We start from the raw sequence: 25,114 nt of genomic DNA, 5'->3' as shown, positions 1-25,114 counted from the left end.
TTCCACAATCCTCCCCGATTGATATCTTTAAGAAATTGTACAGCCGAGTAAGGGATTAAGTCATCTGATTCGGTGATAACGGCAACAGTGGCCTCCTTGCAATCTTTTCACCTATAACTGCTTACCAATGATCTACAACAGTAGCCAGTGACATAATAAATTATGCAACAGTCATTGTCTGTTGGTGCAATATTGAACTGAAGGTCTCCATAAAGCGATTCTGCTTTTGAGATCAAATCCTGCATTCCAGTGTTTTTGATTTCACAGTTTGGTCAATTTGAGCTACTGAAATGCGAGAATACTTCAACAGTGAAAGTGTACGCAATTTTCTATCACTTTCGAGCAATTGCCTCATGGAAATATAGTAATTCGCTCCACTGAGTTGGCGAATACGTCCAAAGCGACCTTCGATGGTATCAGATTGGATTTTTCCAAGCAGAACATATTTAAATCCACAAAAGTTAAATAGGTGTTTAGTGAGGGCAGGTAAGGCTCTGCATGTTTGCCGCAAAGCTAGGAAAGTCTCCTTTGTCAATCCTGGCATCTGAAACAAAAAAGAAACTGTATATAAGGGCAAAACTGCAAGAATACTGTTTTTTGTTCATGTTTTAAATTTGTTAATTAATCATGCCACTTCTAACAGTGATAGATATTAGATACTAATTACAACTTATGGTTTATGTAAGCAATAATAATTAACAGAGATTTTTACTTTTGCATAAAAGTCATTTAGTTGGAAAGACAAGTTATATATATGAACAACTTTAAAGGTACCTTCCATCCACAATATGGATAGATTGGATACACAGTTTTAGGGGACAGAAAGAAAAATATATGTACTTTGCAATCAGTAATAATTAGGGCAAGTAAAAGTCGATTAAAAAATTTCTGTGTTGTTTAAAGCTTATGAAACATCTACAGCTTATGCTTCAGGTTGATACTTTCCGAGGGCACACCCATGACCCATGCAATATCTGTGTGTAGGTTATGAAAAATGACTCTTCATTTTTTGGAAAAAGATTGGCATAAGGCAAAAACTGTAACTAGGGCAACTAAACGTCAACAGTCAAACTTTTTTCTGCCCTGGTCACAGATTGTAAAATGTATACAAACTAAACTTCAGTTCAGGCTGGATATGATAAAAGATGTTTCAAAGCTTTCAGAAAATAAATAAGTAGCACCCATCAGTACATCTAAATTTAGACAATAAAAAGCCAAAACTTTAAATGTTTGCATCCAAACATTGGTTGACCTGGTGATCACTCTGATACATCATAGTGAAGCCAACATTTGTCATTTTTAACCACGTTTGATACTAAAAAATGCTTACCAATGAGGTTTCGCAAACAGATACACATTCTTCAAATTCTAGAAGAAAATCTAATTTCCAACGTTCCTTCAACCGAGCTGCTTCATTTGCATGTCGAGAAAATGATGTTAAGAGACCAGAACGATTAGGGGTACTTTCATTGGTATAATATGCTGGCAAATTTTGAAAAACTGAAGGGTACGCATTGTCTTTCAGCCTCCTTTTTATCTATTTTGATGTTTCTCTTTTTATTTTGCGTCTACTTTTGTGATCAGCAGATTCATCCAAAAAATCTGAAGGCTGAAAATGGAGAGAACAAAGTCGAGAATACTTAGTTGGAGTAAAGTCTTTTCTTGCCAATCGTTTTAACCAAGTCTGAAGCAGTTCCTTGTTATTCAACGGGAATGAATGAAATGTCACATTTACATCTTTGCTTTCTCCTGTGTAACCTGAACGACAGTTGATAGCTGCACGCTTATTCACCATCGTAATATCTTAACTTTAAGCTGGTAACAAAACACTGTCATTAGTTGCGAAAGCATAACAGAATCGACATAGTTAAAATAATGGTACCATTTATTTGTCATGGCTTTGCCACTACTAAAGATTTTTGGTAACTTGAATTTGTCTATTTTGAATTAAAGATAGCCAAGAATTTGGCAACATTGTTACATGCCATATCAATGGTTGTGATAACTCAATATGGCAACCAGAAGATCTTAGATATTGTTTTCAGAACCAGAAGTGGTTTGGTACTGTCTTTAATAGCCTACAACCTGAACTAGAATCAAACCAAGCTTATCAGAAGCATTGGTAAGAACAATAACTACCCTACCAGTAGCTTGTGTAGGCTACTGAGCTGGTACAAGCATAGCCTATTACATCAAGAAAAGTTGAACTAGGGTGCCTTTTATAAGCTACCTCGCCAACATAAACCCACAGTAATTGCCATTGTTAGAAATATTATTATGGCAAACAAATCAGCAGAATGAAATTGATTAATTCTAACGGAACTAGTGATTCCACAATCTGTAAATGACTAGCTAGAAGAAACAAGGCTGCACCCACAACAAAGTGTAATCTAGCCTACATAACCACACAATAAATTTCCTGTGGATTTGTTTCATCATAGACTTTACATACATGGTTTTATCAACCCAAGTTTGGATGATCACTATTTTTCCGTTTGCGTTCCAAGCAAAACAAACGTGCCGCTGACATTTCACAAATCACAAATGGAAGCCAGACGAGCGCATACGCGAGCGGCGATTCGCTTGGCCTCATTTTGGGCAGCGCGCTTTTAAATTTCTGCTGGCTTCCTGTCCAGATGCTATTATAGCGACGTCCACGACACTTGTATCTAATATTTGTTGTTTTAACTTTTGTTTCCAAACCGTGACCATGCTTTTCCACTTTTGTTGTATAGCTTACTTATTGTGCTTATATGCTTAGGCTACTGTGTTCATACTTGTATCTAATATTATTTTGTTGTTTTAACTTTTGCTTCCGAACCTGCTGATTCTCTTCACTAGATGATTTTACAGTTTTTGATTATTTTTAACTTGAAGTTTGAACACTTTTTAAAAATAAAACCAGCAAAGTAATATTGAGTTTCAGTGCCTTGAATATAGGCTACCCTGAAACTGGTAAAACATTTTAGCATAGAAAACTGTGTTGAATAGGTAATAATATTTACTTACTTGCAGCAACTTCTCGAGTTTTCTCATTCAGCTTTGAAACAAATTCTTCCTGCTTTTGCATCTTCTCACCTGAAAAAGCCACATTCTCATAAAAATTAGGCTACAAAATTAGGCTATAACATAACATATAATAACATAACATAACGCATAACGTAAAGTATAGGCCTATACTTTACCTGGTGAAGATAATCGGGTTTGCTGGGAAGGTTCTTGGCGTGGTAAAGCTACGGATTCTTCTAAAGGTAACTTTCCAACAATCGGAAACTTCACTCTGTCAATCTCGGTGACCGGGCCTGCGTCAGTGATTCAAAGCCTATACAAGTATGCGAAATTGCCAGGATTAAGCTCTGCAAGAAGCTTTCCCAGTCCGAGGATAAAGATTCAATCAATCAATCAATCCTCCAACCCAAGGCTATACAGACAATTGATTGCCAGCGTAGTCTCATCTAACACGTGCTGTGATTAACTGGGCAACACAAATTATTTTTTTCATATTCTTGATTCGTTTTACTGTATAACATATTTTTTACAATTTCGTAGTTTTCTCAAATTTTAAACCGCTTTTTTTTTGCGCGAGAATGTACAGTATATTTTTATCCTTCTTACTTGAGCTTTTTACCACATGGCCTATTATTTTTTAAAAGGTTCAACGAGGGAAAGTGTTAGCCAATTTTATTTCATGTCATACTGAATGCCGTGTTGTTGGTGGGTTTCGTTTGTTTATGATTGATTTAAAAATAACTTGTACCCAGGCGCAGATCTATGGGGGGGGGGGCCCAAGGAGCCCGCCCCCCCCGAAATGTTGTGAGAAATTGTTGAATGGTGTGATATGCTTTTAAACAGCTAAAGTTACAACCCTCCCTTTGGCACGCATGTGGCGTCACGATATTGAGAATGATGTTTTCAGTCTCTATGTCTCTAAAACAAAGTTTGCCTAATTTTAAGCGAAACTGCATTAAAAGAGCGAGTTTTGCCAATACCAAACATCTCAGCCAGGAATTAGTAACAAGAAAACATAGAGACTTAGCTTTATTACCGAAAAAATGCCGAAGAAAACATGATCTTATCCTTTTGCTATGCCACCGGACAACACCATTTTACAAGAATATTTATACTCATATTTTTGTTGAAAATGCTCTCAGAATGCACCAAATTCAAAGTAATTTTTCAACATTTTCTGGGGGAGGCCCCCCCAGACCCCCCACCGTTGGGTGTCGCCTTTGCCGAATACGCCGTCGGGCTTCCCCCGTCGGCCGTCAAACCCCCCCAAATTCCTGGCTATGCCACTGATTATTCACATCTGTTTTATCTTTTTCTTTCTTTTTAATTCATTTTAAAATTTTCTGGCCCCCTCCCCCAAAAAAAACTCCTAGATCTGCGCCTGCTTGTACCATTTGTGAAAGTTTAGTTGATTTCACACCAGAAGAGCATATCTGATGTTGAATAAAATGTCCGATGATCAGTCTCATTTAATTTTAATAGCAAGGTATTGATTGTTAAGTATTTGTTGACATTGCAATTAAATTCGTTTTAAACATCGTGAAAAAGTAAACAGGTACACTTAAGAAACATAAACAACTAGATTTTAAGCGTTGAAATCTTCAAATTTTTTCAGCATTGTAACTATATAGAAATGCAAATCAAGGATAAAAATGAAAATTTTTTATCCTTGTGAGCTCTTTGCAACAAAAAGTGAGCTCTTTGCAACAATGATTATTTTTCAATAGTAAAGTTACCATTTCCTGTGCTTGGATCCAGCAAAAGACCGGATAGAAATTGTACAACAATGGACCAATGATCATTGAGCAGATTGTTTTGGACGAAGGAAGCGAACTCTCTTGATGGCATGTGATGACAAAGATACAAAGCTGAGAAGTATTCCTGGAAGGTTTGATGTGTAAAACATAATTGTTGGTTACCTTTCAGCAGCGGACATGTTTTGTTGGATCCTGATAAAGGTACCACAAAATCCTGAACTTCGCTGGTGGTCAGATTTTTTTGTATAAGATTTCTAGCATTAATAAGTACTGTACCCTCTTTTGTCGCTTTATAGGCGATTTCAGACAATTTCATAACAGTTTCATCCGACAAAGAACTTGCATGGCCAGACGCTTTAAGATTTTCAAGCACAGAATGAAACACTTTGGTCATTGTGGAAATGCACCTCACTTGTCCAGATGAACCCAATGAAGCTTTAACATAAAGTTGTAACATACGTGGGTTGTGGCATAATGATTCTAGCTGGGGTGCTTTACTGATTGGTGATTCCCAGAGTTCGTCAGCTTTGCTCTGGTTATTTAATAAAGCATTAAACAATGTTCTCATATCTGAAGAGGTTAATTCACAAAGAAAGAAAACAAGACTTGGTCTGCAGTTTTGAGGAACAGAAAGCATCGCGTGTGGACGAGAAGTGAAGATGAGGTGGCAATGACGTAGAAATTGTCCTTGGCAAAGGCTTGAAACTAGTTGCTGAGAAGTAAGTGAGCTGTTGATGTTGCATCTCTTTACAGTTTTTATGATACTCCATTCCACTTGATCAAATCCGTCAAGAATGATACAAACTTTTTTTGGATTGTTTGTGATCCATTCAAAAGCAGAAGTGGCTTCGTTCTCGTTTAAGTTGTAGTTGCTATCTCCCAATAAAAATTGTTTCAAAGTGAATGTGTCTTCATCACAGTCGCTCATGTTCATGAAAAGCTTCCTTAAAACAACAAGATCACCACACTGACAAAGACGCCTAGCCAGGCGCTTGGACAAGGTTGTTTTCCCTGCCCCAGGATATCCAATTATTGAAACAAAATCCTTTATTTGAGCATCCAAAACTAATTTATTGAAGTCAACTTCTTCGTCAGATGTTGCCAGTTTAAATTCGTGGGCTTTGGGATTATATTTGTTGTCATCGGGAACAAAATATCTTTCGTAAAATTTAACCAGAAAAAGTTCAGCACACACTTCTGGCAAACCATCTGAAGAGATGTTGAAATGGCCCAGGTCGACGTCATATTCAGGATCATACAGCTTGAGGGTTGTTTCTTTTAGTTTTTCTATTCCGATGTTTAAGCCTAAAACACAAAAAATCAAAATTATTAAATTTTTGTATTAAAAAGTAGCAAATGTGGATCCTGACGTTTTTCAATTGTTTCTTGCATTTTTTTCCGCACATCCTTACAGATGTAACAACTAAGGAAAAAATATTCCAAATAAAAAAAAAATAACTGAAAACATGGACACTGCCATAAACAGCGCCCTGCGCACAGTGACCGGATGCCTGCGTCCCACACCATTGGACAATCTCCCCATTCTCGCTGGCATCCAACCTGCTGAGCTTCGTCGCGAAGAAGCCACTCTGTCCCTCGGTCGACGGGCACTGGAGCCTAACCATCTTCTCCACCACAATATCTCTGCTTCCCCAAACGAGCACCCCTGTCGACTGAAATCAAGACGACCATTGGTGCCAGCCGCTCAACTTCTGATCAACGAAGCTGATGAACAAGACATCTCTGCGGCTGCTTGGGCGGACCATAAATGGAGTTCTGAATGGAAGTCAAGCGCCACCAGACTCTATTCGTTTATCCCCAACGCCGACACGCGCCCCATCGGCCTGACACTACCAAGACAGGCATGGGTGCGCCTCAACCGTCTCCGTACGGGCGTCGGGCTTTTCCGCTCAACCATGCACCAATGGGGAATGGCCTCTTCCTCCTCTTGTGAATGTGGTGCCGAGGAACAGACCGCAAACCACATCATCAATGATTGTTCCATCTTCAAGCCACCTAACGGAGTGACAGGTCTGCGTGTCATGGATGATAAAACCAAAGACTGGCTGCTCTCTAGTAGCCTTCCAGTGTAGTCCGGGAACATCGTGAATCTGGGGTGGTAAAAGGATAGACCCTCGTCCCCAGAGGCTCACACGACGACGATGACGAGTTCATTAAGTAAATTTGTATTTTTAGGCTGTAGCTTAATTGCTTTGAACAGGAATAATTTTTAAAAACTGTCGCAAAAACAAATTGATTTTATTGAATTTTACAAACTTTTGAACAGATTTAACTACAAAGCAATGGTTTACTTCTGAGCTAACAAAAAATAGAAAAAATTTGAAAAATTATCTGGCAATACTGTTTTATAATGTACACTACTCTGAGTAGGTGCCTTCGCGTACAACTGGAAATCCCTGAACGATAATCACGCAATTCGCTCTTAATTTAGCACTTCTGTAAGTTAAACCAAATTATTGTGACGTCATAGATGTCTTAAAAAGAGGTTCTTCTTTTATTGTCGCACTTGATTCCAAGCATTGACTGCCTCGTGTATAAAAAGTTTCCAGGATTCTCTGTTGTTTGCTTTGTGTATTAGGTGTATGTTGGTGTTAGTTTTGTCGGTTTGTTGGTTTAAGTATGTTAATCTTTGTCTGCCTTGGGCACGCTTCCCTTTCATTTTGCCTGTGAGAGAGAGATGTTCTAACTTTTTTTTTCGCAGCACGTGTCCTAAAAATTGAAGTTGTTTTTCTTTGATATTTTTTAGAAGATTGTTTGTTTGACTTGATTTAAAACAATTTGGTTGCTTTTTCTGTCAGTCCAGGAAATCCTCTGCATTTTTCGGAATGCCCACATTTCAAACCCACTTATTCTTTTATTAATTGATTTGGTAATTGTCCAGGTTTCTGAATTATATTTAAAAATTGGATAAATGTAACACTTCAATACTCTGAATCTGGTTGTGAAAGATATGTTCTTGTTGCATAATATTGTTTTCATTTGCTGGAAAGAGGCTTTTGCTTGAGCAATACGTATATTGAACTCCTTATCATCTTTGGCGTCCCAGTTTATTGTTGTTCGAAGATATCGGAAACTTGTTACTTGTTTTTTACTTGTTTTATAGTTATTCCATTCATTTTAATTTGACAGATTGGAATTTCACTTTCTTTTTTCTTTGTGATTACCATCGTTTCCGTTTTCTTTTCATTCATTTCCATTCCAAATTCTTTACTTCTTTCATTTACTTTGTTCAACAAATTTTGTAGTTTTGTTTCGGAATCAGCCACCAAGTATAGTTAATAAATATACCTTTTGGTATATTTATTAACTATGCACCAAGACAGTGTCATCAGCATACCTCAGGTTATTAAAGTTACTTCCCCCAACATTTACGCCAGCTTCATCATCAAGACATCGGAGGATGATCTCACTGTATAATGAAAAAAGGCTTGGAGAGAGCACGCATTCTTGTCTAACTCCTCTCTTGATGGATATCTAATCGCTGATGTTGTGATTAATCTTTATTGCTGCAATTTGATCAAAGTAAAGGTTTTGAATAATACGTAGATCCTTATCGTCAATTCCAATGTTATCTAGCATCTCCAGTAATTTGGTATGTTTTACGCGGTCGAAGGCTTTCTTATAATCAACGAAAGCGATTTACAGATCTTTCTTCATTTCAATTGATCTTTGAGCGATATTTTTTAATACAAATACAGCATTTCTTGTGCCGCGGTCTGGCATGAATCCGTACTGTTCTTCAGCAATTTCATCGTTGATTTTGTTCTTGATTCGGTTCATGACAATGCGTAGTAAAATTTTTGTAATATGTGATGTCAAGCTGATTGTGCGGTGATTTTCACATTCCTTTGCTCCCGGTTTTATAGGTAATGCTATAAAAATTGATTTGTTCTTGTCGGTAGGCATCTCTCCTGAATCATATTATATGTTATTGAAGAGTTTATGCAATGCATCCACACCAACATGTTCCAGTGCTTTTAGCATCTCAGTACTGATCTCATCTGGTCCCACAGCCTTATTCAATTTAGTTTGTTTTATGGCATGTTCAATTTCACTTTTTAGGATATTTGGTCCTGTCAATGGTTCACTGAATTTGAAAGGTTTTGCAGTTCGATCTGGATCGTCATATAAATCAGATAAATACTCTTGCCACTTTTTCTGTATTTCATTTTCTTCCATTAGTATTTCACCTGTTTTACTCTTCAAAATCCTGACTTTGACGTAGAATTGTGCTTTACAGTTAACGTCTTGATTCTTTGATGTGTTTCTCTTGGACTGAGATTATACAGTTTTTCGATTGATGTGCACTCGTCATTCAAGTATTTTTCACAGGCTTTGTTACATGCTTTCTTTATTTGTTTGTTCAACTTTTGGTATTCACTTTTATTGTGTTTCTTTTGTCTTCTTTCTTCCATCATCTCTAAGATTTCTTCTGTCATCCAGTTTTCATGTCGTTGGTAATTTATTTTAGGAACTATTTCATTGGCTTTATTAATCGAATCTTTGATAATGTTAAAATGCTCTTCCGTGGTCGTCGTTTCAGTTTTGTTTTCGGTATTACTACTTGTCATTTGCATTGTGAAAGCTTGTTGGAATTTCTCTTTAATGGTTTTGTCTTCTCTACATCCGTTCCAGTTGAAGTGGATAGTTCTTTTGTTCCTTTTTTGTTTTTGTAGTCTTAATCTGAATTTTGCAACAACAGGATTGTGATCACTATCACAGTCTGCCGATGGGAATGCATTTATATCTAAAATCGATGTTCTAAATTTCTGTGGTACGATGACGTAGTCAATTTGATTACGTGTTTGGTCATTTGGGCTTTTCCACGTCCAAAGTTTCCTGGGGTGTTTTTCGAAGCAAGTGTTTGTTATGCATAATTTATTTTCTTGGCACCATTCAATTAAGGTTGTTCCTCTCTCATTTTGTTGACCGAGTCCGAATTTTCCTATACACGTTTGATCGATATCGATTTTGCGACTTTCGCATTAAAGTCTCCCATAATTATTTCCAACTCATTATGTTTACATTCTTTCAAGACTTCCTTCAGATCGTTGTAGAAACAAGTGATCTCCTCATCTGTAGAATCTGAAGTTGGCGCATAAACTTGTATTATACAGAGATTTTGGTGTACATTTTTTATTTTAACCATCAAAATTCTGTCAGAAACCGCACAGAATCCCATAATATTGTTTGCAAATTCAGGATTAATTATAACTCCTACTCCCCTTGAGTGCTTATTGTTTCCAGAATACATAATTGTGTAGCCATCTTTATTTATTCGTTCGCTGTTATTCCACCTCATCTCTGATATGTCTAAGATTTTGATATCTATTCTTTTCATTTCTTTTATGATGTTGTCTAATTTTCCTTTCTGATACAATGTTCGGACGTTCCATGTTGCAATCTTAAAAGTTTTCTTCTTCCATTGTTTTCGAATATTTTGCTTCTGTTGTTGGTTTGCAATAGCTTTTTGACGGTCCGGTCTGACCTGCAAACCATCAGAATTCGGACCGAGCGAGGAACCTTCCTTTGAGGGATAGGCCCCCTTCACGCTGTTTAACTTTATTCTTTCATGTAAACTTTTCATTGAGGTATATGTGGCCAAGAGTTTACTGTAGTAGGTCGGCCAGTCCTGATCTACAGTGCCCCACCATCTTGGCTGCTTCGGGTGAATCCTCAGCATTACTGTACTAGTTCCGCCACGTAGAGGCGATGGTGTTGGACTTCAGGAACCAGAAAAAGAGGTTATGAGCTTCAAATTCCCATTAGGCTGAGCCTCATTGATTTTGTTCTCCTGCCATTGTGAAGACTTTATGCGATAAACTGATGACATTTTTACACGTTTATGTTTCTTATTTTAGTAAAAAAATTAAATTTAGAAATATTTTTTAAATTTTTAGAAAAATTTTGAGAAATTTAGTGAAAATCAAACTCACCTTCATCCACCACTTCCTCACTTGGAACATCTGCAATTTGTTCGTCATTGTTTGAGAGAGACATGTTTTTAATTTGAGAATGTCGACGGAATAGAATATTAAAACTTAGTAGTTGATACTACAAAATGTAATTCAAAATGGTTATGACGCTGTTTTCCTCATGAAAAAGAGAAGCAGTTATGAAGTTTGATTAAGCAAATCAGCATAAAATCTTGGTTTGAATAATAACTTTGAGAGGCTGTCGTAACTTTTTAGCAGAAGTTTCTAGCGTCGTAGTGCTGCTAAGGTTCTCACCACTCGACTCTGACTTATCATCGCCATTACACTAGAAATAGCAAAATGGGCCATTTTTTTACTGCTTTGGTTTGGCCATCACTAAATTCGAATCTAAACCAACCAACTACTCCTAAGCCCTCAGCAGCTCGCGTTTTTATAGCCGAATGATCACGTGAGGAAGACGTGGCCAGGAAAATAATAGAAAAAATGAAATACTTTTGGTGAAAAAGGTTTGACCTCACAGGTATAAACAAAATGATGCTCTGTTTTACGTAATTGTAATGTTGGTTAATGCTGAAACATTTTATTTGTGATTTTAGGTTTGTTGCAATCGGTGCTATTTTTTAAATTTAAAAGCCTGAAGGAAACCAGAGGTTTTGACGTTAACGCTCCAACCTCATTGAGGTTGATAAATTTAAATTCTTTTTAAAGTGTTTTATTATACAAGCCAACACACTTTTTGTGTCAGCATAGTAAATGTCATTCTAGGGTATATTTTGGGTGCTGAATTCAAAAATCACATCAGATTTTTTGTATCACATCAGGATTTTATGATATCTGAATGCTGTTTTGGTAAAAATGGGTAAAATCGACTCCTGATTTATATTGGTAGACTATGGCGTTTCTTGGAATTTGAACTCTTTTTTGTCAACAAGGTCTGTGATAAAGTTTAAATTCATCACGATAAAGTCTAAAGTCTACACAAGCGATACAAATATAATATTAATGAAAACATTGAGGTATTTCAAGACCTGTTTTATTTTTTTTACTTTTTAATTTTATTGAAGTGTGGTAACTTGAACCCAATTCTTCAAAGTTTATCTGCTAACACTAAACGTTCAACGTCATTTTTTTTACAAGAGTAGGCTACATTGTTATTTTTTTCGTGTTAAGAAGTAAGTTTGGTGGCTTTGCAAATCCCAAATACATATTTTAAACCTTTTGGTTTTGCCATCTTTTCCTTTTGTTGGTGCTGCAGTTGTGTGTTTGTAATGTCAATGTCATTCGCTATTATGTTTGCGCAAGCAAAGAAAAATAAAATTGAATAGACACGTAAAAATAGGTTCAAATCTACAGAAAAAAAGGAAATTCACATGCACATTTGGGAAACGTTACTCTGGACAAACTTTCGCTTGCATGATTTTTGTGAATGTTGTGAGTGGATTTAGGATTTCCATTGATCTATCGTCTCAGGTTTTCCACACAAGCTTTACATGCAGTATGTGGACGTGGAGTCCATGATTTGTCCTGATCACCCAGGCGAATTTTAAAGTATGTAAGATATGCTTGTTTCACAAAACTTGTTATGGTTTGCCTTTGGTTAGGAACAGTAGCCTAACTGCCACATATGTAACAAAGAACATCAGGGTTATTTTCGCACTTTTTTGAAGATGTCATTCTGCTACTTATTCACACCACAAACAGAATTAACACCTTGCTAATATGAAAAAATCTGAATACATAAAAATTCAAATAAGAATGAATCATAGACAAGTTTCACATTTAAATCTCCACATTCAGCGAAAAAGATAAAACCGATGTTATATATCAAAAAGTAGAATGGTACTAAGCATTCAGGCAAAAGTGAATGTAACCCTGCCTGTAAGGGGTGGTTTATGGACAGTTCTCAGAAGGTACATAAGTTGGATGGTCTACCATAGACAGATGGTCCACTAGCCAGCTGGTCTAGGTGACTCTTTTGACCAGTGGACCATCTAGCTAGGGGGGCTTCTGACTAGTGTACCTTCTGAAGGTATGTCGGTCACTCCAATGGTCATGGTGTCATCATACATCTCCAAATGTTACAAAATAAAATCATTTCCATAAATATGACGAATTTTCAAACACTATTGGCTCATAAGGTCTTTATAAAACGGTAATAGTAAGAGAAAATTCGGCCAAAAAGCCAATATTATGAGAAAAAATATCATGCAAAAATCTCAAAAACCTGATGTGATGGGTAAAATCTGATGGGATTGTTGGAATCAGCAGCCTCAATATACCCCAAATCACATCTTACATTGCAGACACAAATTTTTTTATCTTTTTTGTTAGCCTGTATGGCATTTTAATACTTGTCTTTCATTTTTCTTCGTCACTTTAAAGCTTTAATGTTCTCTGACACTTTGTACAAATCGAAACTTTTTGAACACTACCATGACACGCTCCACGTTCCATTTTTTTGTTCCTCACGATCAGCTTATTGCTTTCATTCTTTAATCAGAAGAATCTGTCAAATTTTGCTGAACTGTCCGCAGTCCATTGTATCTGCCAGTGTTGGTGCTGAATTATCTTCTGGCTACTTTAGCGTCGCTGCTGTGTGTTAAACTGTATGCCAATTAATTTGTGTGTAAGTTTTTTGGTTTGTTAATTCGAATATGGATATTCTCGTCTGATGCAAGTAGATAATATTATCGCAAAGTTTTAAAACACATTGTTTCATTGCAAAATCATTCAATTTTTTATTTTCCTTTTGTTGCTCTATCGAATCAAAAGCGAAATGCATAGGAATGTTAAAGTACGGAAAGCGTCTTGAAGCACAAAATGCATGGCATTGCATATAAAACTCTTAGTCGTAGAATGTCATGTACAATCTATTAATTATTGCTAAGGTGTGTTTTAAAACAAGCCTACCAAATTTCATTATAACAAAGCACTACAAAATAATAGACCAGGGCGATCCAGGTTAGTTTGTTTTCAGACTTTTGAAGGATGATTTCTGAGCCAATGACGAATGACGATGTTAGCTTAACTCAGGGCTGTTAACATTATAACTACTTTTTAAAAGTATTATGCTGAATAATCAAGTCGCTGAATAATCAAGTCGCTAAGTTAAGTCAAGACGCTGCGTGTAAAAAGGTGCAAAGGTGTTAACAACCTGTGTAGACATGTTATTCATCCCTGGTTCATGTCTGCTTTGTTTCCTGCCATAGCGTAAACATATTCCTTTCAGTTCCAACGTTACGACGAGTAGCTTTTCTTTGACAATGTTGTTTTTAACACGAAGTCGTTACCAGGTTATTGGGAACGCGCGGCCTCCATTATTTCAAACACAATGAGGAAAGTTCAAATTACCAACGACCCAGAAAATCCAAGCGATTCCACCGAGTGGACAACAATGAGTCTGTTTGTTTTGTTATGTAAGCGTCGTCGACTCACAAGGGAGTTGCCACAGTGATCTGTCGTCTGTGGTGACGAAAAACTTAAATTTCCATTCGCACACATGCCAAAAAGTTGAAGACATTTCAATCGAGAAAACTTCAAGAATATTTTATGTTTTTAAAAAGGTATGACAAAAAAATTGTTTCTTCGTGAATGCACCTTTTGGTGTTTCTTTTTAAGCTGATAGTGGTCTAAATCAGTGGTTCTTAAACTGTTTGTTTTGGCGGATCGTTTTTGAAAGCCTCAAAATGGTCACGATCCCTCAAAATAATCAGGACGCTTTACAAATTTTATTATCTGAGATTTTATTTCATCATCAAACGGAAACAAATGTAGAATATAACCTATAATCTTGCCCTTTATACCCAAAGTGCCCAGCTGCATTCTCATACAATTATTTATTTTACACGTTACAATGCTGTAACTCGACGTTGATAAGACGGTTACAACATGATTTTGTGATGACAATATGAAGAGTGATTGAGGCCTTTCGCAACAGACTTCTGCAATGTCATGATGGTTTTCTCTTTGAGAAGCATGTTCTGTATTGTCACATCACAACAGGTCAGTGGCGGCTGGTGAGCTGTGAAAGTGGTGGTGCTGCGGACGGGCGCAGCCCGGCCGCGTCTCCGCCGAAGGCGAGTTAAACGGCGGGGGGTCTGGGGGGCCCCCCAGAAAATTTTGAAAAATGACACTTAATTTGGTGCATTCTGTGCGCATCTTCAGCTCTAAATTGTAATGAAAAGTTAAGATAAAACTTTCGCGACTTGAACTTTATCATGCAGATGCAAATGTAAAAAATTAAATTTCTGCACTTTGTATAGGCTATCTATAATTGGCTAAATCGCTGCTAGGCTGTTAAAAATTACATACATACAGCTCAGAAAAAGTTATAGACTTAGATATTTATCGACATATTCCCTGGCTAACTTCCTTTTCTCTTCTATATAACATTGTGGTATGTTGCCTATATTGTAGCACTATATTAAACAGAACGCCAAAAAAGAAAAAGCAGAACATATGAAGAAAAATAGAAATTTATTGTTGCAGATCTTCTACTTGTAACAGCACTCATTTCACAGTGAAATACAGTGTTTTTTATGTCTTGAAAACGTCTTGTAGTTAACTCTAGAGACGTAATGAATACGACGTAGCAACTCTGCGCGGTGTGCCGAGGGTCAATTTCGTATATAACGAATGAATATCGCTGGTCCCGACTTGTCCGTTGCTTATTTATTTGCTTCAGATATATATACAATACATGTTACACATCCATGTGGTGATATAAGAAAAAAAGAAAAGAAAAATACACGTTCAGGTCAGAAAACTACAAACATAGGTGAAGCAAGAGAAAATCGCTGGACGATGACACTTTACCACTACTATGAGTACGAATAGGCTGCATGTCAGTCTTCCTTGTACAACAAATTAGAAGCAACATCACAAAACTTCGATTTTTAAATGAACATTAGCATTTAGCATGGTACAAATCAGGTTATTTTCAGACTCTGGGCAGCGTTACAAAAAATTATATATATACATTTTTTCTCAATATAATTGAATTCTTCACCCCTGAGAACATAGGAATAGACACTTTGTTCATCATAATTGGACAAGAAACTAGTGGCAAAAATGTAAAACTTTAAATTGCGATAACTTGAAAACGACACAAGGTATCAAAAAAATTCCAACAGTTATGAAAATCATTCTAAATTATGTACCAAATGTGTAAAAATGAAGAAAATCTAAGAGATGGTGGTGTTCACCATTTGTTGAATTATAATGGAATGACTCTAGTCTAGAGCATCAATCGTTAGTACATTACAGCGAACTTGGTGAGTGCTCACACTTTCAAATCCACATAAACCAAATACACCTCTAAATAACTTTTTGTAAGCAACTTTGAACTTTCTTTTCCATTTAACAGAGACATTGGTCCATAGGTGTGCGTTATAAAGAGGCATGCAATAAGCTCGAAATATAGCTTGTTTTACATCCACACTACAATGTTTGACAAACGAAGGCACATTATTAGCGGTACAATACAAAGCTCAGATTTGTTTTTTACATCACTATTGTCACACAACATGTAATCAATAACCACACCAATATATTTGGTTGACTGCACAAACTCAACGTGTTGACCTTGAAGGGTCACAACAGAATCACATTATAAGTTTATGCGTTTGTTACTAAAGCAAATGCAATGTGTCTTTGATGCATTAAACATAATATCATGAGATTTAGCATATTCGGAGCAAAGTGACAAAATAGCTTGGAGACCTTTCAAACTCCGGGCAAAACAACACATATCGTTAGCAAACATAAGATTGTTCAAATGAAATATAGTTATTACTATCTGAATCCTTAACAGCCTGTTTCACCTCAAACAGATCATCAGAAGAGTCTTATTCAAATATAATCTTTCTATAATAGATTCTATTTGAATAGAACTCTTCTGATGCTCCGTTTGAGGTGAAACAGGCTGTTAAGGATTCAGATAGTAGGCTAATAACTATATTTGATTTAATTCGCTCTGCTTTGCTTTTTTGCTTAGCATTGAGCACTTTTTGTAGTATTAATAGTTTTCATTGTTTTAAGATTGTTTAAACATGCATGACCGATGTAGCAGCCTATTGATAATGCATTTAGTCGCTTTGTTAAGTCATCTACATAAACAGCAAAAAGATAAGGGCTTAGGATTTCACCCTGTCTGACGCCGTGAATAACTGTCAGTGTACATGAATCAGGTGTACTCGCATGTGCTGGTTGTGGAACCAGTAACTTACATGCAAGTTCTACTGTACAGTACAAAATATGGTTTGTGACGGTGAGTGCATTACGTAGGTACAGGTACATTCACGCACTACGTCCTCAACATCAAGTCGATATCTTTTCTTGATCAGTTTGTAATAGAGAAGGAAATCCTGATACGCAAACTCACTCAGACGCGAAAAGAAATAAGAATGCGAAGAGCTTTTCTGTTGTTGCTGAAAAGAATCTTTCTAATCCAGAACTGTGGAAATATAAATTCCTCCCATAAACTTTTTAAATTCCTCCTTGGTTACGTTTAAGTATCACAGTGGTACTCGCATACTGCATTCATGATTCCGATATCCATCCAGCTTCCAAAGTTCTTGAATTCACTCCGAATCCAGAAAAATTAGTATGATGGCATGCGTGTCAAGTTATTAGCATGTAGGCCTACATCTATGAAAAAATAGAGAAAATGTTAATGCATATTGAAATTGTACAGCAGTTCAAAAACGAACCAGAGTTTTATCAAAATTCACTGCACAAAAAATTGCTTCTTTTGTATTATAAGTCCTGTACGTTTTGTTTATTAGAGCAGCCCCTATTGCCTAGCTTACAATTTATAAACAGTTGAACAGCTTTGTGACCTGCATACATTAATTTAACAAACAATAAGAAATTTACTTGCCACATATATATACTGTACAAAAAACTGTATGACAATAATAGCTTAATCTGCTGCTCAGCTTTGGTATCAACTCTAGCTAATTAGGTTGATCAACCTTAAAATTTACAGTTAATCAACAATGGTTTAGCAGCCTAATATTTAATATTAAAGGGCTAGGGACATGATTTTTTTGGTTGAGGTTTTTTGGATTATTCTTGTAGGGAATAGTATCATGAACAACCCCTATCAACAAAATTGGTTAAAACAAGCTGAAAGTGTGTGTTTTTATTTTTTGAAATCACGAATCCAACACATAAGGTTTTTGTAGCCCCTTTCTGAAAATGTCTTCGGGAAATTCCCTTTCTACGTCACACCGGTGAATTGATGAACGATTGTAGTTTTTCACTGTTCAGTTCAGTTCAGTTGTTTTTATTTCTAACCTTCACACAGTGGCGTAGCTAGGGGGGGGCGGGGGGGGGGGCGGACCGCCCCGGGCGGCACGTCTGGGGGGCGGCACTTTCAGACAGGACGTTTTTTTTTTGATAATGCAAAAGTACACAAAAAATAAAAGCAAACAGAATGGCAACGTTCAAAACACAGGGCCGGATTTAGCCTAAGCGCTGCCCTAGGTAGATACGAAAAGTGCCGCCCCCCAAAAAAATTTTTTCGATGGTGCGCTATGATTTATATTTTCAATTCCTTACAAAAAAGTTATTTGCACTGTTTATTTGAATACATCAATGAATGTCATTGTATAATGAACTAATTGTTTAAAATCGAGGGTGAAGTTCTCCTTTTTAACAACGGTTCAATGTCCGACAACATCGAATCGACATAAAAACGACAATATTGCCAGTCGATGTAAATTAGCACTTCGGATTAAGACTTTGTTAAAATAAACGTCGGGAATTACAAACAAGACTTACAGCGCTGGCGATCGCAGATGGATAATGGATATATTCCATCAATAACAAATATTCCCCGCACAATGCAACAGTGGCGATTATGACGCGCTGACCTAATTTTGCGTCACTCTTTGATACTACATATGTTCGACAGTTAATCCACGATCATTCTATTGCGAAATTAAATAATTGGCTAGAAGAGACCGGCGGCCAAACTTGGCCGATTGAGGAGGTAGCACCGGCGGTTCATTCAAGCACTACTTAGCGGCCATGGCCGCAGGCTGCTTTAAGGCTTGACAGTAGGTTACATCACTATAACATAGCATGGTGCCCTTCTTTGTATACCGGATTATCATTATCGCTATATTTTATCTTAAAACTTGAAAAAAAATTGCCTTTTTAGTAAACAAAAGTGCCCTTTTTTCGTAATCTTACCCCTCCCAGTCAAAAATCGTTCCGGCGCCCCTGACTCTGCCTACTGCTAAATCCGGCCCTGTCAAAACATCTTAAATATCTAAAAACGTTTCAAATTTTCATGAATTTTTCTGCCGTTATGTTTTTAATACGTTACAAAATTCCTACTAGCCTTTATCAAGCAGAGGCGGAAACAGGCTCTTCAAATTTGGGTAGCCTTGTAAAAGGTTACAAATTGATTATTTTAATTCTGCAGCAGTTTTTGTGCTTTTGCATTCAGTATATTACTAAATTATAGTGGTCAGTGGCGTAGCCAAAGGGGGGGGGGAGGGTTGGGGAGAGAGAGAGAGAGAGAGAAACCTTTTATTTTGTCTGTTGCGAGAAAAGTATACGGTACAAAATATAGACAATGCAAATAAAATAGCACCATAACTAGAATCTACAACAGACAGGAAGCAGCGAAAGACTTATTAGTCATCGAGTCAGCTGCTTCCCATGTTTTTAATGTGACAAATGTCAAACATCGGCATTACGTTGAAACCAAGATATGCGTTAAAATAGGATAAGCTTAAGTTCCGTAAAAAATGAAAACAAAAAGTTGTTTACTGCTGCGATAATCAAGTGAATTGCTGTGATTTTATTCAAATATCAAAAAATATCATGCCCTACAAAAGTAGTAAGTTATGAGAAAAAAAACAAACAAAAAACTATGCATAAACAACAACTTCTAACTGCTAGCATAAAAGACGAAACAGAAACACTAAAAGTAGGCCTAATCATAGTATATAACTTTAAACCTTAACAAAATCAGTCAGTTTATAGGCCGACTTGAATACAGTTAATAAGATGACAGCCGTTAATAAATAGTACTTAGCACTAGTTCGTGAGTCGTAGACCTAGGTCTACGTAGTATCAACAATGTTCAATCCGAAAAATTTGCGATAACACTCGTCAATGTTGTGGCAATAAAAACAGTCACAGACAAAGTTTTTTCATATAATAAATTTTACATTTTTTTGTGAAAGTTTTTACACTCGTAGCCCCTACTACTTCAGAAGGTAAATCATTCCATATTTTTGGGCCTAAGAATTTCAAACTGCCTTGGCCTTTTCTTGAGCTGACACTACGTAAGTGAAAGTTATTTTTTTGAGAAGCTCTAGTGCCATGGCAATGTACTTCAGTAATTTCCTTAAAGTAAGGTTCAAAATAGCTTGGCAATAGCATATTTTTAAATTTAAAGACAAATTTAGAAATTTCTAATTGATGCAAGTTAGTGATGGGAAGTATGTCGAGATCTTGGTACAGTAGTGAAAGTTTTGCTCTTCTGTTGCTAAAGGTTATTGTGCGAATGATTCGATTTTGCATTGTCGAAATTTTCTTGAGCAGTTTTTGTGTGCTTGAACCCCAACATAAAATGCCATATTGTATTATTGATCGTGCAAGAGCATAGTACAGTGTTACCATGCTTTGTTTGTTTGTGTAGTTTCTAATTTTATAAAATATTCCAGATATTTTTGCCAATCTCCCAGATAGATCTTCAATGTGATAATTCCAACTCAGTTTGTCATCAAGAAATATGCCAAGATATTTGATGTTGTTTGTTTTTTGAATTTTTGTGTTGTTTAAGACTACATTTAGTTTTGAAGTTGACCCTCCTTTTCGTTCAAGTAACATGTAAAATGTCTTGGAGTAGTTGATACATAAAAACCTTTCAACCCCCCCTTTTGAGAAAAACTAAATGGAGAAAACTGAATCACTCTTTGAATTTTACGAAGCAGATCTGCCGTGTATAAACGCCCTTGCTATTATATCTGAACTGCGTATATGTGGTGTCGATGTCTTTTCAATTCTTCCCGAACCAACTTACCAAAAAGTGCTGTAAGTGCATTGCCATTTTGCCCGCAGTCAACGCTTCCAAACATTAATATTTTACTCCGCATTCTGGCTACTCTTCCAGTTAGCCTACCACTTGCACCAATGAAAGATCTTTTTCTGCTCTTCGAAGACTTAAACTTATTTAAGAAATTCAACCTCTGAAAACCGATTAAATGGTTTGGCTTTGCTTAATCTGTATAGAAAATTGGTCCCAACTGTTGAGGATGTCATTAACAAGATGTGTGAAAAGGTTCGTCGACTTCCTTTTTCCCTTTAGTTTCATCAGTATCAATGATTTTTTGCATTCTTATTGCTTGTGTTGATGAATTTTTCATAGCTGTTAGCTGTAAGCATGATTCTACTAATTCGACATGTTAAAGCAATTCTGGTGCTTTATCTTTTAAAATGAGTAAGAACTTGTGTGTCATATTATGCTTTATAATTCGAATGACCTTTCATCATTCATATAGCAGGGTGTGACCGCTCTACAACTGTTCAGTAGGTATCCATGGTATCCAGCTAACTCGTGCAGTCGATGGAAACACCGCAATATCTACAGCTGTGAAAAATTGCACTAACCTTTTACAGCCTATACCCGATTCCAGTGATACGTTATACAAAACTTGAATATATCAGAAATAAAGTAACTTCTTTGTCTCAAAGCTTTTTGTCTGACACTCATTAAGATGTATGACGTCTATGACGTTACATTTTTTAAACTTCGGGTTAACTTTAAAACATAAAAGTAATAAGATCGTTTTTTGGATCAACTAAGGAGAAAATTGATAAATAATAAAACTGTAATAACTTCGCAAAAAAAAGCAATCAACCTATGTCTCTAAAAACAAGTTTGCCTAATTTTAAACGAAACTGCATTAAAAGAGCTAGTTTTGCCAATACCAAACATTCAAATATCTCAGTCAGGAATTAGCAACAAGAAAACATAAAGACTTCAGCTTTATTTTCGAAAAATGCCAAAGAAAACATGATCTTATTCTTTTGCTATGCCACCGGAGAAAATTGATAAATAATAAAACTGTAATAACTTCGCAAAAAAAAGCAATCAACCTATGTCTCTATAAAAAAGTTTGCCTAATTTTAAACGAAACTGCATTAAAAGAGCTAGTTTTGCCAATACCAAACATTCAAATATCTCAGTCAGGAATTAGCAACAAGAAAACATAAAGACTTCAGCTTTATTTTCGAAAAATGCCAAAGAAAACATGATCTTATCCTTTTGCTATGCCATCGGACAGCACCATTTTACAGGAATATTTATACCCACATTTTTGTTGAAAATGCTCTCAGAATGCACCAAATTCAAAGTAATTTTTCAAAATTTTCTGGGGGAGGCCCCCCAGACCCCCCGCCGGTAAGTGTCCTTCGGCGAGTACGCCGTCGGGCTTCGTCCGCCGGCCGTCAAAACCTCTCCCTTTCACAACTCCTGGCTACGCTACTGATAATGGTACGTTCGTCTGACTTTACACCGCAAATTGAAAATAGCACGTTGCGTATTGCAGTGCTGATAAATAAACGCATTTCATTTTCACATGCTTTTTCTTGAAGGGGCGGCAAAATCTGAATCCGCCCCGGGCGGCACATTCCCTAGCTACGCCACTGCCTTCACAGCAAAGACAATTACACGACAACATAAAGACATATACTGCATTAAGACAGCTGAAAGCGACGTTTCATTTGCTTAGTTGAGGTTTAGGCTACAAAGTAAACTGTTAATTCATTTGTAAAAGTTATTTGTTGGAGCAAAAATGCCTGGAAGATGTGTTGTTTGGGGATGCAGCAATAATCCGAAGCCTGGGATAAGTGTTCATCAGTTTCCCAAAGATCCAAACCTGTTTAAAAAATGGCAGAAATTTGTTCAACAAAACCGAAAGTATTGGAAGGCTAAAGCAAGCTCACAAATTTGTTCCGTACACTTTGACAGTAACCAATTTGAAGAATCGAGTCTACAAGTACAATTGGGGTTTTCAGGCAGGTAAGTTTCTACAGCCTAGCCTGGGTTAGACTGCATTTCCAATAGTGCTCATTGCTGCATTGCTATACTAAACTACCATAGTGTTATTAAGCTAGACTACCACTGTCACACATTAATTGGGTTAGTCTAATGTCGTTATTTCAAAGTTGATCTTTGATAAGGTTTACAGCAGGACAAGAAAGTTTTTTTTTTTAATAATCTTGAGAGTTAACTGTAAGATAATTAAACTTTCAGTAAAAGGATTCTCAAGAAACGTGCAGTTCCATCAATTCTTAGCCTGCGGCAAAACGTAGCTTGTACGTCTACAGCTGAACCACATGCAAAGACAGAGAGGAGTGCTGTCAGAAAGCGCCGAGTTCAACAAGTAAATTAGCTACCATAGCTAGCCTATAAATTGCAAACCTACTAGTTATGTTCTCTCATACTATTCAGGTTTTGTGTTTATACTACGTGAAGGTTAGTAAATTATCTCGTAGCCTACATATAAAGGTGTTAATGATCAATTTTCTTTTCTACTCATAAGACTGCCTTTAAGTACCGTACCGTACTTTTTCTTTAATTAACACATATGTTAAGTTCTATACTGGCATGTCAAGTGCACTGCTGTATTAGTCCACTTAGAGAGTATTTTATGTGGTACTGATGCCAAAAAATATTTCAGCTTTTGCAACATGAAGTAACTACAGTGCATTCGAAAGAAACCCAAAATATTGGTAGCAGCCTTGTAGATCAACAAGTGGTGTCTGTGGAAACAGAGTTAATTGCTGGTCAAAACTCTACTAGTATAACAAAAGAAGCAATTGATGAACAGGAACAGCCTTTGATGATTTATGAAGCCATGTTTATAAATCCACAATGCAAAGTTGCAATGACCCAAACCGTTAATGTTTCCAATACCAGAAGTATAGGTAATAAACTTGTTAAATAGGTTACTAGATGCTAGCCTATCGATGTTAGTCGATTTCATAATCATGCTACACTGCCCAAGGTTTAAAATAAATTATTTTTTCCTTCTTCATCAAGTTGTAAATAACTTATTGTACTGCAGTGAAGTATATTGTATGTAGGCTACTGGTAAATTGTTACACAATCCACACGTGCTAAAAGTTTTCAATGATCCACTAAAGTTATTTTAGTGTCATCCAATAGTTAACATTGCATTAAAAGTATCAAAGATTAATGTTAGTGTTACAATGAAAAAAAGCAAATCCTTCATTGAGACAATACCACAGTCATACTACTGTAAACATTATTTAACATAACATACATACTAGTTAACATAATTTCTGACTAGCTGTATCAGCCACATTTGATTTCTGCAATGTTTTAGGCATCCAATGCAATGTACCGATAAGATGTAGTGATGCCGCAACTCAATGTGTCATCATCATCATCATAATCCATCGTCGGTTTGTTCCCCACTAGTGGGGGTGGCCGATTGTTTCCGCGCAGCAATTGTTTTAATCCCTTTTCTCCATTTCACCCTGTCCCTTGCATCTTCCTCCTTCAGTCCGACTTTTTTAAATTCATCCTTCACTTGTTGTTTCCACGTTCTTCTTGGACGACCGCGTTTCCTCTTCCCATCCACCTTTAGATCTAGTGCCTTTCTAAGAAAACTTCCTTCCTCCCTCCTTATCACATGTCCATACCATCTTACTCCATTTGCCCTTGCCAGTTGGTCTATGGTCTCTCTCATCTCTAGCATATCCAACAATTCTTCAGTCCCTTTTTCCCTTCTCGTTTTCACCCCACACATTGCTCTCACCATTGACCTTTCCGTTCTTCTCAGGATTGCCAGTTCACTCTCTCTCAATATCCATGTCTCGCTACCATATAGCATTGCAGGCCGCACACAGCTCCGATATACTTTCCCTTTCATCCTTGTGTAATATGTCAAGTGTAATACCGGTAATGGATTTTATTCAATCTTCTACTCCCATCCATAGTGAAAATGAAGAAGACATGCATGAATGTTTGGATGAAGATTACAATGAATCTTATGATTCCATTTCTTTCGAATGTAATGAGTAAGTGATGCATAATATTCTGGCTTGTGTTGACACTTGGAATGTCTAACTGGAGTTCATAGCTGCCTATTGAGCTGGAGTAGGTCAGGTCTTTATTGGCAGAATGCCTCAATTTGTCCAGCTACATCCACTTTGAAACATGTATTGATATTTTCTTTGTATTTTCCAGATCAGAAGCTAATCAAAAATCAATACCGGAAAATAAATATGTGATTTTCCATAGCATGCTCATGAGTTTGTTTTTAATCTGTCAATTATGTGGTAAGGCAGGAGCAACAACTTCCAGTACATGCAAGGGAACACTGTTGGCAGTTAAAC

The 25,114-nt window shown here is 36.6% G+C and overlaps 3 protein-coding genes across 3 annotated transcripts in view; 1 reads left to right on the top strand and 2 right to left on the bottom strand.

The window, feature by feature from the left end:
* The window catches only part of LOC145787626 (uncharacterized), a 92,707-nt gene extending 81,838 nt beyond the window's left edge, over positions 1-10,869 (bottom strand). Inside the window, exons 1-2 of the mRNA XM_082599402.1 lie at positions 10,724-10,869; positions 4,746-6,071 (exon numbers count right to left, since the gene is read on the bottom strand). Of these exons, the coding sequence (XP_082455528.1) occupies positions 4,746-6,071; positions 10,724-10,787 (1,390 nt within the window). The 5' untranslated portion in view covers positions 10,788-10,869. The remainder of the gene's footprint in view (positions 1-4,745; positions 6,072-10,723) is intronic.
* The window catches only part of LOC145787627 (uncharacterized), a 107,931-nt gene that overhangs the window by 6,185 nt on the left and 76,632 nt on the right, over positions 1-25,114 (bottom strand). The window lies entirely within an intron of this gene.
* Positions 22,422-24,194, top strand: LOC145787400 (uncharacterized). The gene is made up of 4 exons (XM_082599140.1): positions 22,422-22,769; positions 23,004-23,133; positions 23,431-23,677; positions 24,100-24,194. Exons 1-4 carry the CDS (start codon positions 22,543-22,545, stop codon positions 24,192-24,194), a joined length of 699 nt encoding a protein of 232 aa, XP_082455266.1. The 5' UTR covers positions 22,422-22,542.

Source organism: Aplidium turbinatum, chromosome 18 (assembly GCF_918807975.1).
Source record: "Aplidium turbinatum chromosome 18, kaAplTurb1.1, whole genome shotgun sequence".
NCBI classification, from domain to species: Eukaryota; Metazoa; Chordata; class Ascidiacea; order Aplousobranchia; family Polyclinidae; genus Aplidium; species Aplidium turbinatum.
Note: the sequence above shows the minus strand (reverse complement) of the source record. Positions and strands in the feature narration are given on the sequence as shown.

Bases quoted from the DNA above. Each gene is read 5' to 3' on its own strand.
- LOC145787400 (XM_082599140.1), top strand. From the start codon at position 22,543: ATGCCTGGAAGATGTGTTGTTTGGGGATGCAGCAATAATCCGAAGCCT. The intron at 22,770-23,003 runs GTAAGTTTCTAC...TTAAACTTTCAG, and splicing joins CAATTGGGGTTTTCAGGCAG to TAAAAGGATTCTCAAGAAAC. The intron at 23,134-23,430 runs GTAAATTAGCTA...AAAATATTTCAG, and splicing joins GAAAGCGCCGAGTTCAACAA to CTTTTGCAACATGAAGTAAC.